The 13,456-nt window shown below is 44.6% G+C and overlaps 1 protein-coding gene and 1 long non-coding RNA gene across 3 annotated transcripts in view; one reads left to right on the top strand and one right to left on the bottom strand.

Annotated features, from left to right (window-relative positions):
- FBXL13 (F-box and leucine rich repeat protein 13) overlaps nucleotides 1-13,456 on the top strand; it is a 1,354,404-nt gene that overhangs the window by 1,161,527 nt on the left and 179,421 nt on the right. Inside the window, exon 18 of the mRNA XM_078679367.1 lies at nucleotides 4,043-4,126. Coding sequence (XP_078535493.1) covers nucleotides 4,043-4,126 — 84 coding nt within the window. The remainder of the gene's footprint in view (nucleotides 1-4,042; nucleotides 4,127-13,456) is intronic.
- Nucleotides 1-13,456, bottom strand: part of LOC144822187 (uncharacterized) — a 534,981-nt gene that overhangs the window by 342,242 nt on the left and 179,283 nt on the right. The window lies entirely within an intron of this gene.

Here is a 13,456-nt window from a genome sequence, read left to right as displayed (position 1 = left end):
CAGCAAGGTTCAAGGGACTCACCAACAACAGGAGAGTCGGAGCAGGCCCAGAGCAAGCAGAGCCCACATAAGCAGTAGAAGACCCTCAAGAGGACCCACAGGCCAAAGGCACAGGAGTCCCAAGTGGATCTTGAACAGCTCACCAAGAATGAAGGCCCACGGTGCAGAGGATGCAGTGAGGACACTGGGGATGAGGATGGGGGCCGACGGGGAGCTCAGAATTTTGCAACTGCCATCTTGGCCGCCAGCCTCTTCCCTGTGTGCCTGTGTTTCAGCTCCTCAAAGTTATGAATCCAAATTCTCTGGCATTATCCTTGATTTACCATTATTTTGTCATATGTGATTCATTGATTTCCAGGTAGTATAACTTAAATAGCAACATCGATATACCAACATGCACATCTAAGCTCCTATTAAAAAAAAAGCTAAATGAGAAATCAAGTCTCCGAAACAACCTGCACCACATTTGCATTCAAATGCTGCTTCCACTGTCTTTCTTTGATCCAAAGGGTTCTTTTTATCTCACCAATTGTAATATAAGTTGTCTTCCAGTGACAAACTACAGTATTGAATATTTTATTTCTCCGGATCCTCAGTCCTTGAAAACAAATAGTATGAAGGGAAATTGAAGCACAGCTTGGGTGCTACAGTTCATTAAAATATAAATAAATTTGTGAAAATTGGCTACTTAATTTCATATTTATTTATTTATTTGTCAAGTATTTCTGTTATCGCAGAGCACTTTCATAGGAAAGAAAAGAACTACAGTAGGCAAAGGGAAGGGATTTCAGAGTCCAGTCATTGGGTGAGTACTGTTACAACAAATGAACCTACAGCCGACTTTAAGCTGAGCACATCAATCATATAGTCCCATAAATTATTGAGTCCTATGCCAGCCAACCACGGGACCAGCTGCAGCTTGGTCCCACTGGAAATCCAGAGACAAAATTCAACACATAAGTCGAGGCAGCACCAGGGATGGAGTCACAGACCGGTCACTTAATTTCAAAAGTTCTTTATTGATCTTCATATAAAACACTGGACAACAGCCAACGCGTTTCGTTCCTATGAAAGGAACTTCGTCAGGGCAAATATATTTGGACTTTTTGAATGGACCCAAAGTTATGGCCTTGGACGTGATCATCCAAATCCTATTCTCTATTGTAAAATCCAGGATCTCTATAGTATCTGTACATGGGCGGCATTCAATTATCTTATGTGCAGGCAAATTCTTCAGGCTCAACAGCACCCAGCCTGTGTCATAATACCGTAAATTTCGAAGAACAGAGGTCCGAAGACGGAATTGTAGTGGGGAAACTATATCTAGGTATGATAGTCCTGCAGAATACATGGCCACTGCAAGTCATAGTTATAGTTTGATTGCGACGAATTTAAAAGTAGTAATCAACAGGAGAAACAAATAAAGATACAGGAATCTGCACCATACAGATAGTCTTCACTGTGTGTCCTTTATATTATATCCAAAAGAGATCCTGATACATCTCAAATGGAGAAATCTTCCTGTCCTCCTGCGCAGAGTAACGAACGCTGCCAACCAAGATATCGGGAGCCTGAGTACTGTGCCTGAAGTTCATCAATCATGTCTCCTGTCCCGAGTTGAGTTCAATTAAATGCAAGTTTGAATAGTTTTCTTCTGAAACATTTGGTTTACTTCATGTATTTGGTTTAAATCCAAGGTTTGGCCTGAGGGTGTTCCCGAGTCTAGGTCTTTGTATGCCCAGTGATCTGCTTCTGGGTTTCATCCGTCTTGAATGCTCATTGTTTGATCCAATTGGCTCATGTTGGATGGAGAACTCTAGCTGGGACTCAGCTTAGTAAGGTGCCATTTTCTACAGGAAAGTAGAATCTTTGTCACAGTATGCTTTTTGGGTGGTGCATATGACCTTAAATGTATTCTTGATATTGAATTATAGGAGGTGGGTCCCACTACAAATGTTAAAGCACATTCTGCCTGCCTGGTTCTGAAGTCTTTGAAGACTTTTAATGAGTTTTTAGATGATATTGCACTAGTCGAGGAGTGCAAGCATGAGAGATGTCATCAACCAGTTTAGAGGTGGAGATTTGGGTTCACTGTTTCTGATCACTACGATTACGGTTTTGGCATAATTTTTACACACTTTCCAGCTGAAACTAGATTTTATTTTGGTTAGCATTCATTTGGAAGTTCCCTTGGTACCCTTGAAGGACTGGAGTTAAGGGGGTGCCTGAAGATATTGCATAGGTGGCTCGAGAGGGAGGACTCTTAAGGAACGCAAGGCAACATGGCATGTGTGCAATTCAAATAATCCAATCCTGATGTTATTTTGGCTGAGATTAGTGAGGAAAGAGTGATCTCATTGCTTGACAAGCCTAAATATTCACCTCCTCCCTCATTGTTAGATACTTTCCACCTGGATTCTGTGGTTAACAGCGTGGTAAGCACAAGTCAATGCGTATCAGGGTAGTATTATCGTCCTGCTCCAGGGACAGAAGGAGCTCCATCATGCTTGTGATGTCCCTCGAATGCCATGATTCTAACTGATGGTTGTGGAGAAGGTTGTTAAGTTCAACATACCTTTGATGTCCTGTCTGTGTTTTTGCAAAGGAATTGAAGCTTAGGAATAGACTGGTTGATGGCCTGTACTTTTGAGTTCGCTGTAAAAAAATTTCAAAAGGGTGGTGATGGTGGTGCGTTTCAACGGTCCAAGGCATGGAGGCATTGATCAAATTAGCGGTGTGTACTGCAAGAGGTAGAGGGGACATTGTTTTAGGCATTCCGCTGGGCAATGCACCACAGGGGATTTAAGATCTTTGCATTTTCCATCAGTGCAAAGGATAAGAAGGCTGGCTTTGTGGATAAGAGTCTGTGCATACAGGTTGTTTATGAAAGATTAGTTAGATTTTAGCAATTTTGGACTTGAACTTGAGAAGCTGTGAGCATTTGCAGGAGGCACTGTTTGGCGCATTCGTGTTGGGCGGATTTGACAGATTTCCTTTGTCTGAATGGGAGCATGGTGTATGCCTGTGTTTGCTTTTCGTAAAGTAAACCTTTTTGGCTAACTCTATCACTTTGTGATAGTCTCTGTGGTTTGCCCCATAGCCGGTTTCATTCTGCATGGCTTAGTTCAGCAAGTGCCCAACTTGAGTTTTCTGTGTTTAAGTTGTTTTATGTCCATGGCAAAGGTTAGGCTTAGTTTTTTTTTTATAAACCCAATTTTATTGATTATAGGTAAAGGCAAGGTAAAACAACTGCTTTGTTTACTTCGGGAAAGTGGAGCACCATCTATTAACCCAATGATGTTTTATGCTCCCATGAGGGAGATCTCACAGTATTCTATTCAGAGATAGGAAACAACGTTCAAAGCCTATTTGTGTCAGACTAATCCAATGCGCCAAAAGCTTTTTCAAAGTCTATGAGACTTAGAGCACTATTGTCCAGTAACGTTGAGGCCTGTACTAGCACAAGGTGCAGTCTGCAGATGCAGTGGTAGGTGCTGAGATGTGGAATGAAATCACATTGCTCCAGTTGAACCAGAGAAGTGATCACCCGATGCTGGCATGTAGCTAAAATGTTTGTGTAAATCCTAATCTCCAAATTAATGAGGAATATGAGAAGAGAGCTGTCTGGCGAAAAGCCAGGCTTCTGGATAACCACAATATTTGCTAGGTCTAGACCAGGTGCAAAGGGACCTGTGGTTACAGGCTCTTTATATCATCTCATGAGATGAGTGCAGAGGAATTTTTTGAACTTTTTCAAATATGAGAAGCAGTCAACTATTGGACGGTTGAGTCCTAAACTTGTGTTATAGCACGTATATATCTGTTAAGATGGAGAGGACAGTTATGTAACATGAATTCATGTTTCTCTTTTCATTCATATGTAAAGTAGACGAACATTTAAAAAAATGGCATCAGCAGTTTGTTCAAAGTGATTCAAGTTTCTGCTGTTTAATAGCATCTTCCCCACTTTTCTCACAGTTTTTGTTTCCATTTTATGTATGCTTGTAGCATAATTCAGTAACCAATGTATTCTTATTTGCAGGGATTGGCAGCACTGGGTGCGAACAGCACCCTTAAAGAACTGATTGTATCCGAATGTCTGGGGATCACTGATATCGGGATTCAGGTAAGCATGTGAGCATGTGCCCAAGGTAAATACATATGTAAGGGGACAGAGACGTTCTAAAGCATGGGCACAGTGGACAATTAGCCACTTACAGTAAATGACTTGAGCTATGTGGAAATAGTCGGAAACACCTTACTACACATAAGGACTAGAAGACACTAGGAAGTACAAGTGCTTCAAAAGTTGTATTTTTGAGGAACTATTTTTGTTGGTGTATGTATATAAGTGCAAGGGCAAAATGCAGTCACTCAAGGTAAAGGACATCCAGTGGCTGAAGTGGGCTGGTGCATTGAACTGTACTCTGGTCTGAGGTGGAAGGTAGTATTGTTTGAGTGATACTTCAACAGACCATTGGCAAAAGAGTGTTGATTGAACGCATCTACATATTGCTGTATGTCATCACAATGCATGCTTTTACTACGCATGCCTTTACAACACAGGATTTACAACGCAAGTCGTTACAACGACTTGCGTTGGGGGGTGCTGGATAGTGGAATAGTTTAATTTACTATTCCAACTCCAGTCCCCGTGGATAGTAGGGAAGGTTTTGGATAGTAAATTAAACTATTCCCTATCCTACAGCGCCCTCCAGCGAAAGTCGTTGTAATGACTTGCGTTGTAAATCCTGCGTTGTAATGGTAGTGCGTCGTAAAAGTTGCGTTGTGATGGATGTTTCCCCTACATATATATGTATTTTGTATAATTTGTTTTTGGAAAACAAGAGCTGGCAAGACCGCAATAGCCGCCTTTAGGCCAGACCTACAAAATGGCCAAGCAATAGTGACAAAATTGCAAATGTATATGCAAAGCTTGAAATAGGGTCTGATTCGAACATACACCGCAGACATTTGGTCTCATGTCTATGTAGTTGCCTAAATTACACTTTTCAAGGCTTTTAAACTTAACATGTTATGTAGTGTATGCCATCATACAAATATAAGGCTAGCATATCACTGACACTAAGCATTTGAAACAAGTACTGACAAAGCCAATAGGTCAGGCCTTGCCAAGCTATGTTGTTAGTAGTGCTATGAGTTGTATTTATTAACATGTGTATGTATGTATTTATGCAAGAATATAGAAATAATAGAAATTTGAACATTGCTACTGTCTAAATGAGGCAGCCCGGTAGCACTGTTTGGTGAACTGCCAGGCATTCTAAAATAAGTAACACATTTAAATAATTAAATGCATTGGCAAAGCCAATAGGTCTCGCTTATGCGTCAGCTATTGGCTTTGACAATGTGTCTTACATCAGTATCGCTGCTGTTCAGCATGGCTAAAGTTTAGTGGCGCGGTGTGGGGTAGCTTAATGTGAGAATATTTGGGCACAGTGGAATGTGGTAGATTGGTTTAGAGTGTAGTGGGGTAAATTAGTAGATTGGAGTTGAGTAGAGTAGGATAGAGTGGCTTAGATTGAGTGGAGTAGATTGGAGTGGATTAGAGTGGGGGAGTGGGTAGATTGAGTGGAGTAGATTGGAGGTGAGTGGGTTAGATTGGGGTGGGGTGGGATATGTTGGCATTGTAGATTGGAGTGGGGTAGATTTAATTGGGGTAGATTGGGTTGGATTGCGATGGAGTGTGGTAGACTGGACTGGAGTTGAGTACAATGGTGTAGATTGGAGGGGAGTGGGGTAGAGTGGGGAGAGGTAGATTGGAGTAGGTTGGGGTAGATTGGAGTGGAGTCCAGTAGATCTGGGTAGATTGGGTAGAGAGCAGTGGGGCAGATTGGGATAGATTGTAGTGAATGTGGTAGATTGGGGCAGAGTGAGGTGGGCTGGATTGGGATAGATTGGAGTGCAAATGGGTAGACTGGGGTGATGTGGAGTAGATTGTAGTGTGCTAGATTGGGTGGATTGCAGTATGGTACATTGGAGTGGTGTAAATTGGAGTGGAGCAGATTGCAGTAGAGTTGAGTGGGGTAGATTCGTATAGAGTGGACTGGGGTAGATTATGGTAGATTGGAGAAGATGGACTGGAGTTGATGGGAGTAGATTGGGCTGGAATGGGGTAGATTGGAGTGCGGTAAATTATTGTGAAGTGGGATGGATTGGATTAGATAGGAGTGGAGTGGGTTAGATTGGTGTAGCGTGGGTGGATTGGGGTAGATTGTAGTGCAGTGGATTGAAGTTGTGTGAGGTAGATTGGAGTGGGTTAGATTGCAGAAGATTGGAGTAGATGTGTGCAGATAGGAGTAGAGTGGGGTAGATTGTAGTGGAACGGATTGGAGTGGAGTCTGGTAGAGTGGGTGGACTGGAGTGGAGTAGATTGGAGTGGAGTAGATTAGAGTGAGTGGACTGGGATAGATTGTAGTAAAGCGGAATGGGGTGAATTAGCATAGACTGGATGGGAGTGAATTGGGGTAGATTAGACTGGGGTAGACTGGAGTAGAAAGTGATAAATGGGGTGGAGTGGTGTAGAGTAGAGTGGAGTGCACTGGCGTAGAGTGGAGTGGCATGTCGTAGAGTGCCTTAGAGGGAAGTGAGTGGTGAGTCATATGTCGCAGATTCGAGTGACCTGGGATAGAGTAGAGTGTTGTAGAGTGGAGTGGTGCAAAGTGGAGTCGTGTAGTGTGGATTATGCATGGTGTGATAGTCCACTGCCATTACAGACTAGACGTTTTCAATTTAAATTACCATAATATTTGCACAGAGATACAGTTTTACTGCGCACAAACGATAATGTGTGGAACTATCATCATTTAGTGTATTGATGTGTTTTGATCATATTCAAATATTCGTTTCCACCACACTTCAGATTTACACAAAAATGTGCTCATTTGTACTTCCTAATTATGATATATTCTGAAATATCAACACAGTTCATTTTTGATGTGTGCTAGAAAAAATAACATCCTACAGCCTCTCCTCTCACATGGGTACCCAGCAGGATTGTCACATAATTTCACTCACTTTGCAGTCAGGGAAAATAAGTAAGCCCCAAGCTCCCTTGGAAGACAGAGTCTGGCATTTGATATCTGTCTTTGTCTGCACAGCAAATATAACAAGATAAGAACAAGATTTAAAGGCCTGTTTACAGACAGTGAATACTCAAGAAATGCTCCATGTGAGGGAGGTACTTCAGCTGGACAGGCTAAAGCAAATAAAGCCAGCAAATAGAAAGCAAGCAACTTTAAATTGCAAACCACAAAGCCAATAGTAAGCAATGGGCAAGGTGCACTCTTCAGGATGCCCACAAGAAGTCATTAGCAAACCAGACAGCTGCGCTGTCATGCAGGTTTACACCTAAAAAAGAAAACAGTAACTAAGTGACTTAAAGAAACAAATGAAGGACTGTCCCACCAGCCCTGGCTAAAGAACACTCATTTATATTTGAACGTGATCAGGCCAAATGCAGTCATTCAAAGGGCAGTAGAGATAGCTGAAGAAGAGTTACACAAATCATCTCTATGTATTTATATCTATGTATATTTATTTATTTACATTTTTCAGGCCAGACCAATAAAGAAAACAAATGCAGAGACGTTTTCAGATGGTCGAGCACTTGGCTTATGGATTCAAAAGCCTTTAACGAAGAGAAGGTGGTGACAGATTGATAGGTTACCAAGACTTTATGAAACAATGTGGGAAAAGAGTTAGAACACACCCACATGGGATTGCTGAGTCCATATATCAAAGGAGTTCTTTAACTTATGAAAAGGGGGTGCAGTCACCAAGGCACTGTAGCCTTTTATGCTTAGTCTTTAACACTGCTTGGAATTGGCATGGAATACTGGAGTATGTCAGACAAAACAATACTCTACTTAAGAGTAAAGATGAAGAATGAAATTCAGGAAGGATGGTTTTTGGGTCAAATAAAGAGACGGAACAGTTGTAGAAAGTAAGCAATTCTGGGAAACCAGCCATAATACACATCTACAGCCATAACTTTAAAAAGTTGAAAATAAACTAAAACATTTGAACTGCATTGAAATCATCAAATGCAGAAAAAGAAAACTGAAGATGGTGTAAACAGATACAAGTGACACGTTTGGTTATGATTCATGGTTAGACTCTCTTGACACTAGAAAACGCTCTAATGTAACAGCAGTGATTCACCCATGCTAGAATGCGTGGGCGTATGACTTTTTGTGTCATATCTCATGTTCATGTAACTGAAGAAAAACTGTTCTTCCTGACATAGTAATTAGGACTTTGCTTAAAAAGTTCTCTCTGGCCTTAAGTATGTAGTCGGTGTGGATGCGGAGGGGCAGGGGATAAGGGGAGGACCATTGCCTGTACTGTTTCAACATGACAGATCATTAACTGATCTCGCTGTATGGGGTCCTTGCTGGATTGGGAAGGCCAGGCACTGTTGTTTCTGGAGATATGTGCATGCCAAGGAAGTTAAAAAATCCATTCCACAGAAAAACACTGTTCGCAATTAATTTGTCTGCATCTAACTTCTCAATTCACAGAGAAAAGGATATCTCTCTACCAGCTCCCAAGAAAGAGAACATTAGAGTGATCCTTTTCTCCAATTCGAGATTTAAAAAAAAGGTCGTTCGAAATTGACAGAAATTCTTGAAAAAGAAAACTTTGCACTTTCATTAAATGCATAGGCATTTCAAGGAAATGTGGAAGAAAACAATCTTCATCAATCAGTATTGTGGAAGAAAATAAGAAGCAAATTGACTTTGTTTCTCAGCAAAATAATGCCCTTAGTATTGTTTCACTAATTTGCCCCAAAAAGAATATGCATTGATTTTTGTTGTGGCATAATTCCCCTATAGAAATGTAGAATTTAATCAGAGGGTTAATTGGGGAAACCGTATTAGAAATTTTCAGTTTCACAAAGAGCTTAAGGTATTTGAAAGGGACGCCCTAAACATGCCCCTTCCAAATACCTAATCATAAACACAAATTGCGATTCGGTAACGTGTTACCGAATCGCAGTTTGGGTTTTGTACATATGTTAAACCGTTTTTGCTGTCGAAAACAGCCCTATTGGACTTTTCCAAATGCTTCGTACATGTGGCCCAAGATTTCCTGACTCCGAGTGTTTTACAGGAGAGTTAGATCCTCCTGTTGGACCGTGGAACCCGGGGTTTCAGTCTTGCGGAGCCCTGACAAGCTGCAATTCCATTCTTCACTAGAGGATCTTGGACTCAAAAAAGTGAACAAGTCCAATCGTTGACCAGTTTTTACCACTATGAGATTTTAGCACTAAAAACTATGGCTTCAGAGGGACCTCAAATAATATGTATCTGACGTTCTGAAGCCCTCTATGGCCACATCATCCTGTCTAGCCCAAATGGGGTAATCTAACCTCCAGAACATTGACTAAACCAGAAGGTAAAACTGTTGAGAGGGTAATCTGCTAGGCTTTATCCGCCCGCACCCTTCCGCAGCAGCCTGAGCGTGCCAGAGTCGGCGGACGTTCGTTCTCCCACCTGGCACCTGCGCTCTGGAACTCACTTCCTATCCCTCTGCGGTCTGAAACATCTTACATCAAATTCCGCAAAGGTGTGAAAACCTGGTTATTTTCTCTGTAACCGATTCCTTATCTTCCGTTGTCCTCTCTTACTTCTGTTCCTTTAGCGCCGGGAAACCTACGGGTAGCTGAGCGCTCTACAAAATCAGATATAATAATAATAATGTAGACCATATAAACTCTTCATCCATGTCCCAACATTGGCTTTGTTTTCATTGGACACTCTGCTCTTTCTTTGAAAAAAAAACATAACACCTGAATACCTTTGTTGAGTTCTAACATTTTCATGTAATTTGAATCATTACATTGTATTCCTTTTTACCAGTTTGGCGTGGGAATATAATATCTTCATGTTAGACCTGGCACCTTGGCGTGGGTTTCCCTTCCACTTTTTGCTGTTGTGCCTCAAATGTTTTGCTGGTGTCTGCTACTCAGGGCACTGCGCCACGGCCAACCCGTGCCGCAGTGCAAGTGCTCCCTACTGTAAAGTGTACATATGATTGATGTCCATGATTGGTTCATTGGATTTACTGTTAGTCCCTAGTAAAGTGCACCAGGAGTGCCAGGGCTTGTGAATGCCAACACTGCTAGTGGGCCTGCAGCGCTGGTTGCGCCACCCACAGAAGCAGCCTTAAAATGTGTCTAGGGTCTGCCATTGCAGAACCTGCGTGCAGTCTGGTACTGTCATGCTAGCTGGGCAAGTGCACCCACTTGCCAGCCCCTGAACCTTCCCTTAACTTCATATTAGTCACCCCTATGGTAGGCCTGAGGGCAGGGTGCATTGTAGTGTAAGGTAGAACATGCCCTGATGTGTGTGGCATGTTCTAATAGTGAATTACTACCAAAGTCGTTTTTCACTATTGTAAGGCTACCTGTTCCCTTCTAGGCCAGATGGGCTGCTGGAATTATTACACTCTATAATCCCAGCAGGCTCAGGGAACATGGTAGAAATTCATGTTTAGTATGCCTGAACTCAGAATAATAAAATACTTCTTTTAGTAAAGTTTATTTTAATATCCTGTGTTTGCAAATGCTACTTTTAGAAAGTTAGCATTTGCTTGCCTAACCATTTCAGCCCGCCTCTGCTTGGATGTGGATCTGACTGTCTGGTGTGTGTGAGTGACAGGGCTGGGAGTTGACAGGTAGTGAATGGCCAGATGACACCTTAGTGGGTGGTGGGAGTTTCCCCTGAATGATGCATCAGGCTGTGCTCTGCCTCCACAATGCTGGCTCCGCCCTCCTGGGGAGCGACTGATGACTCAGCCTGCACCTGGCCCAGGAAGGACCGAAGCTTGTCAACAAAGTGCTCAGGCCACTCCTGCCCTCACAATGCCGGCTCCGCCCCCCTGGGGAGCGGCTGATGTGCCTGCACTCACACTGAATACAGAAGCCAGAAGTACCCACAACAAGTACTCAGAGACTGGAGCAGTTATGCAGAGGCCCCCCTGGCTTGCTAGAACAAAAGAAACTGGGTATAAAAGAAGGAGCCCTGCTCCTTGTAAATTAGATCCAGTTTGCGCAAAGAAGAAGCTCTGCCTGAAGAGAAGGACCCTGGAAGCTGCATGGAGAAGTACTGACTCTGACCCCAAGAGACTGGCCTGTGGTGGGTGCCTTGCTGCTGAAGGAGAGCAGGAGAAGAAAGACTGAAAGACTTTGCTTTTATTCAACTTGTGCCAAACTCTGCTAAAGATCTCCAAGGGCTTGCCTGTGAACTTGCCCCCTGACCAGCGCCCCGGGAACAGTGGGCGCTACCCTGGAAGAGAAAGCTGCTGTGTGTCGTGCAACTGCCTGCACCACTACTGAGGAGAAGCGGAGAGCGCCGTGAGAGAATCACTGTGCCCTCTGAGAGGCCCTTGGCACCCCCGTCCCGCCGAGCATCGCAACTGCTATCTGGCAGGCCCCAGCTGACACCGCAAAGACCAGCCTCGCTGGCCCAAGCACCGTATCTGTCGCCTGCCTAACTGCGGTCTGCACCGCAAGAACGGACCTCGCCTTGTGCCAGCCTACTTCGCAGGAGAAGAAGTTGCCCTGAAGCCCCAGCCGCCGCCGTTCGTAAGCTGCAGCGGCGTGGGGAGAGAAGGACTACCCGCTGTGCGCTCAGAGGCTGTGTTCGCGCCTCACACTGCTGCCCGGGGCCCTGCCCCCTCTTGCCAGGCCGGGAACACCTCGCCGGAAGATCTGACCCCCACCGCAACGCCGCCCTCCTGAGCCGAGCCGCCGCTCGGGTCGACAGAGGAAGACACCGCGACGTGGGACCTGAGATCAGCCCCGGCATCGTCCGCCCCGGATTCCCGCCTTCAAGGACTAAAAGGTACTGTGTTGCTGAGGTGCGCCGCGCTCTGGACACGGAGTCCGTGAGGCGCGCACCCCTCGTCCCCTGCTGGCCCCCGCTCTGTGCGCTCTGAACTGCGAGACTTCGGGAAGCCGTCCCGCAGCCCAGTTCGAGACGCACTGCCAGCGGAACGCCTCTCAGCCTACGAGGTGCCCGAACGCCCCCAAGGGGAGCCGGTACTCTGCTAACCTTGCCCCATCCTTGAAGGGCCCCTTCCCCGAGATTGCCGCACTTTCCGCTCTTTGGCTGCCAAACCCTGTGCGCTGAGAATTGTGCGCTTGTGACGGTGACTGGGAGGCCGGTACGCCTCCTCTCGGCCATCGGAGTGAACGCCGCGCACCCCTGCTCACGCGGAAGGCGTGAGGGTTGATAGGGACTTGCAGCAAAAGCCGGATAAAGCGCCCAGAAGCCCTAGGGAGCGCTGTACTTCCCCGGAACGGGGTAGAAGACCCCAAAGATCGCCTTCAGGAGCTGTGGCACCCTTGTTGAGGGGTAAAGACTATTTTTTTATTACAAGCTAAATAAGAACTGTGACATTATTGAAAGTAACTGGAACCTGCCTACAAGAAAGTAACCAAGACTGTATTTACAAGCCTGCTTGAAACTTATATAAAAGATATATATTTTTACAAATACAGTTTGGTGTCATTGTGTGGTGGGTTGGTGGTGATGGTGTAATGTTGCAAATGTTTAACCCTATACGCCCCAGAGATTAGCCTAAGACTGCTTAAGCCACACTACCTAGAGGGTAAGCAGAGGTTGTCTTGAAGGTAACCCTCAGCCCTGACGGGGAAGAGAGAGTCCCTGCTTGTCGCCAGTGCTACACTGCGCCAACTAGAGACTCCCCCTTCCTACATTGGACGCAGCGGTGAGGATTCGCGAATTTACATTTGCAGTGTTTTACCTTAGCTACTGACCATTGCATAGTGATTACAGTCCAGTAACTGAGCCACAGATTTCTTTTTAAGTGACTTTGCTCTGCTAGAAGAAGATCCCTTTTTGTCTAAAACCATGCCTGGCACCAACAGCGTAGAGAAAACCGCGTCTGTGACCTCTGAGGTGTTGGAGATAGAGTGGGATGTGTCAAAACTGGATGAATACAAGAAAGATGAGCTAGTCTTCTTTGCCAAGAGATTCAAGGTTCCACGTGCAGGGTGCAAGAACAAGACGGATTACTACAAAGCCCTGAAAGCCTGGATTGAATCTAGGAATGCACCTGAGGATCAGGAGTTACCTGATGATACTGATGTACCTGACAAAGAAGGCAGCGTCCATAGCTTTGGCAGAGGCCTGTCGCCAGAGGAGCTGGCAGACAGAAAAGAAACCAGGAATCATGAAATGAAGCTGGCAGAATTAAACGTGAAGAGCCAACTGGAGCTGGAGAGCAAAAGGATGGCTCTGGAAGAGCGAAAACTCCAGTTGGAGTTTGATGTGAAAATGAGGGAGATAAGTCTAAAAGAGAAAGCCTTGGATCATCCTCCCTCTGGTGGCAGCACAACGCCGGTGCAGGTAGAGTCAAGAGTGCACATCCCCAAAGATGTAGTTAAAGAGTTCTTTAAGGGGGA

This window comes from Lissotriton helveticus, chromosome 1_1, assembly GCF_964261635.1.
Source record: "Lissotriton helveticus chromosome 1_1, aLisHel1.1, whole genome shotgun sequence".
NCBI classification, from domain to species: Eukaryota; Metazoa; Chordata; class Amphibia; order Caudata; family Salamandridae; genus Lissotriton; species Lissotriton helveticus.
The sequence above is the reverse complement of the archived record's forward strand: the minus strand, read 5'-3'. Positions and strand labels throughout refer to the sequence as shown.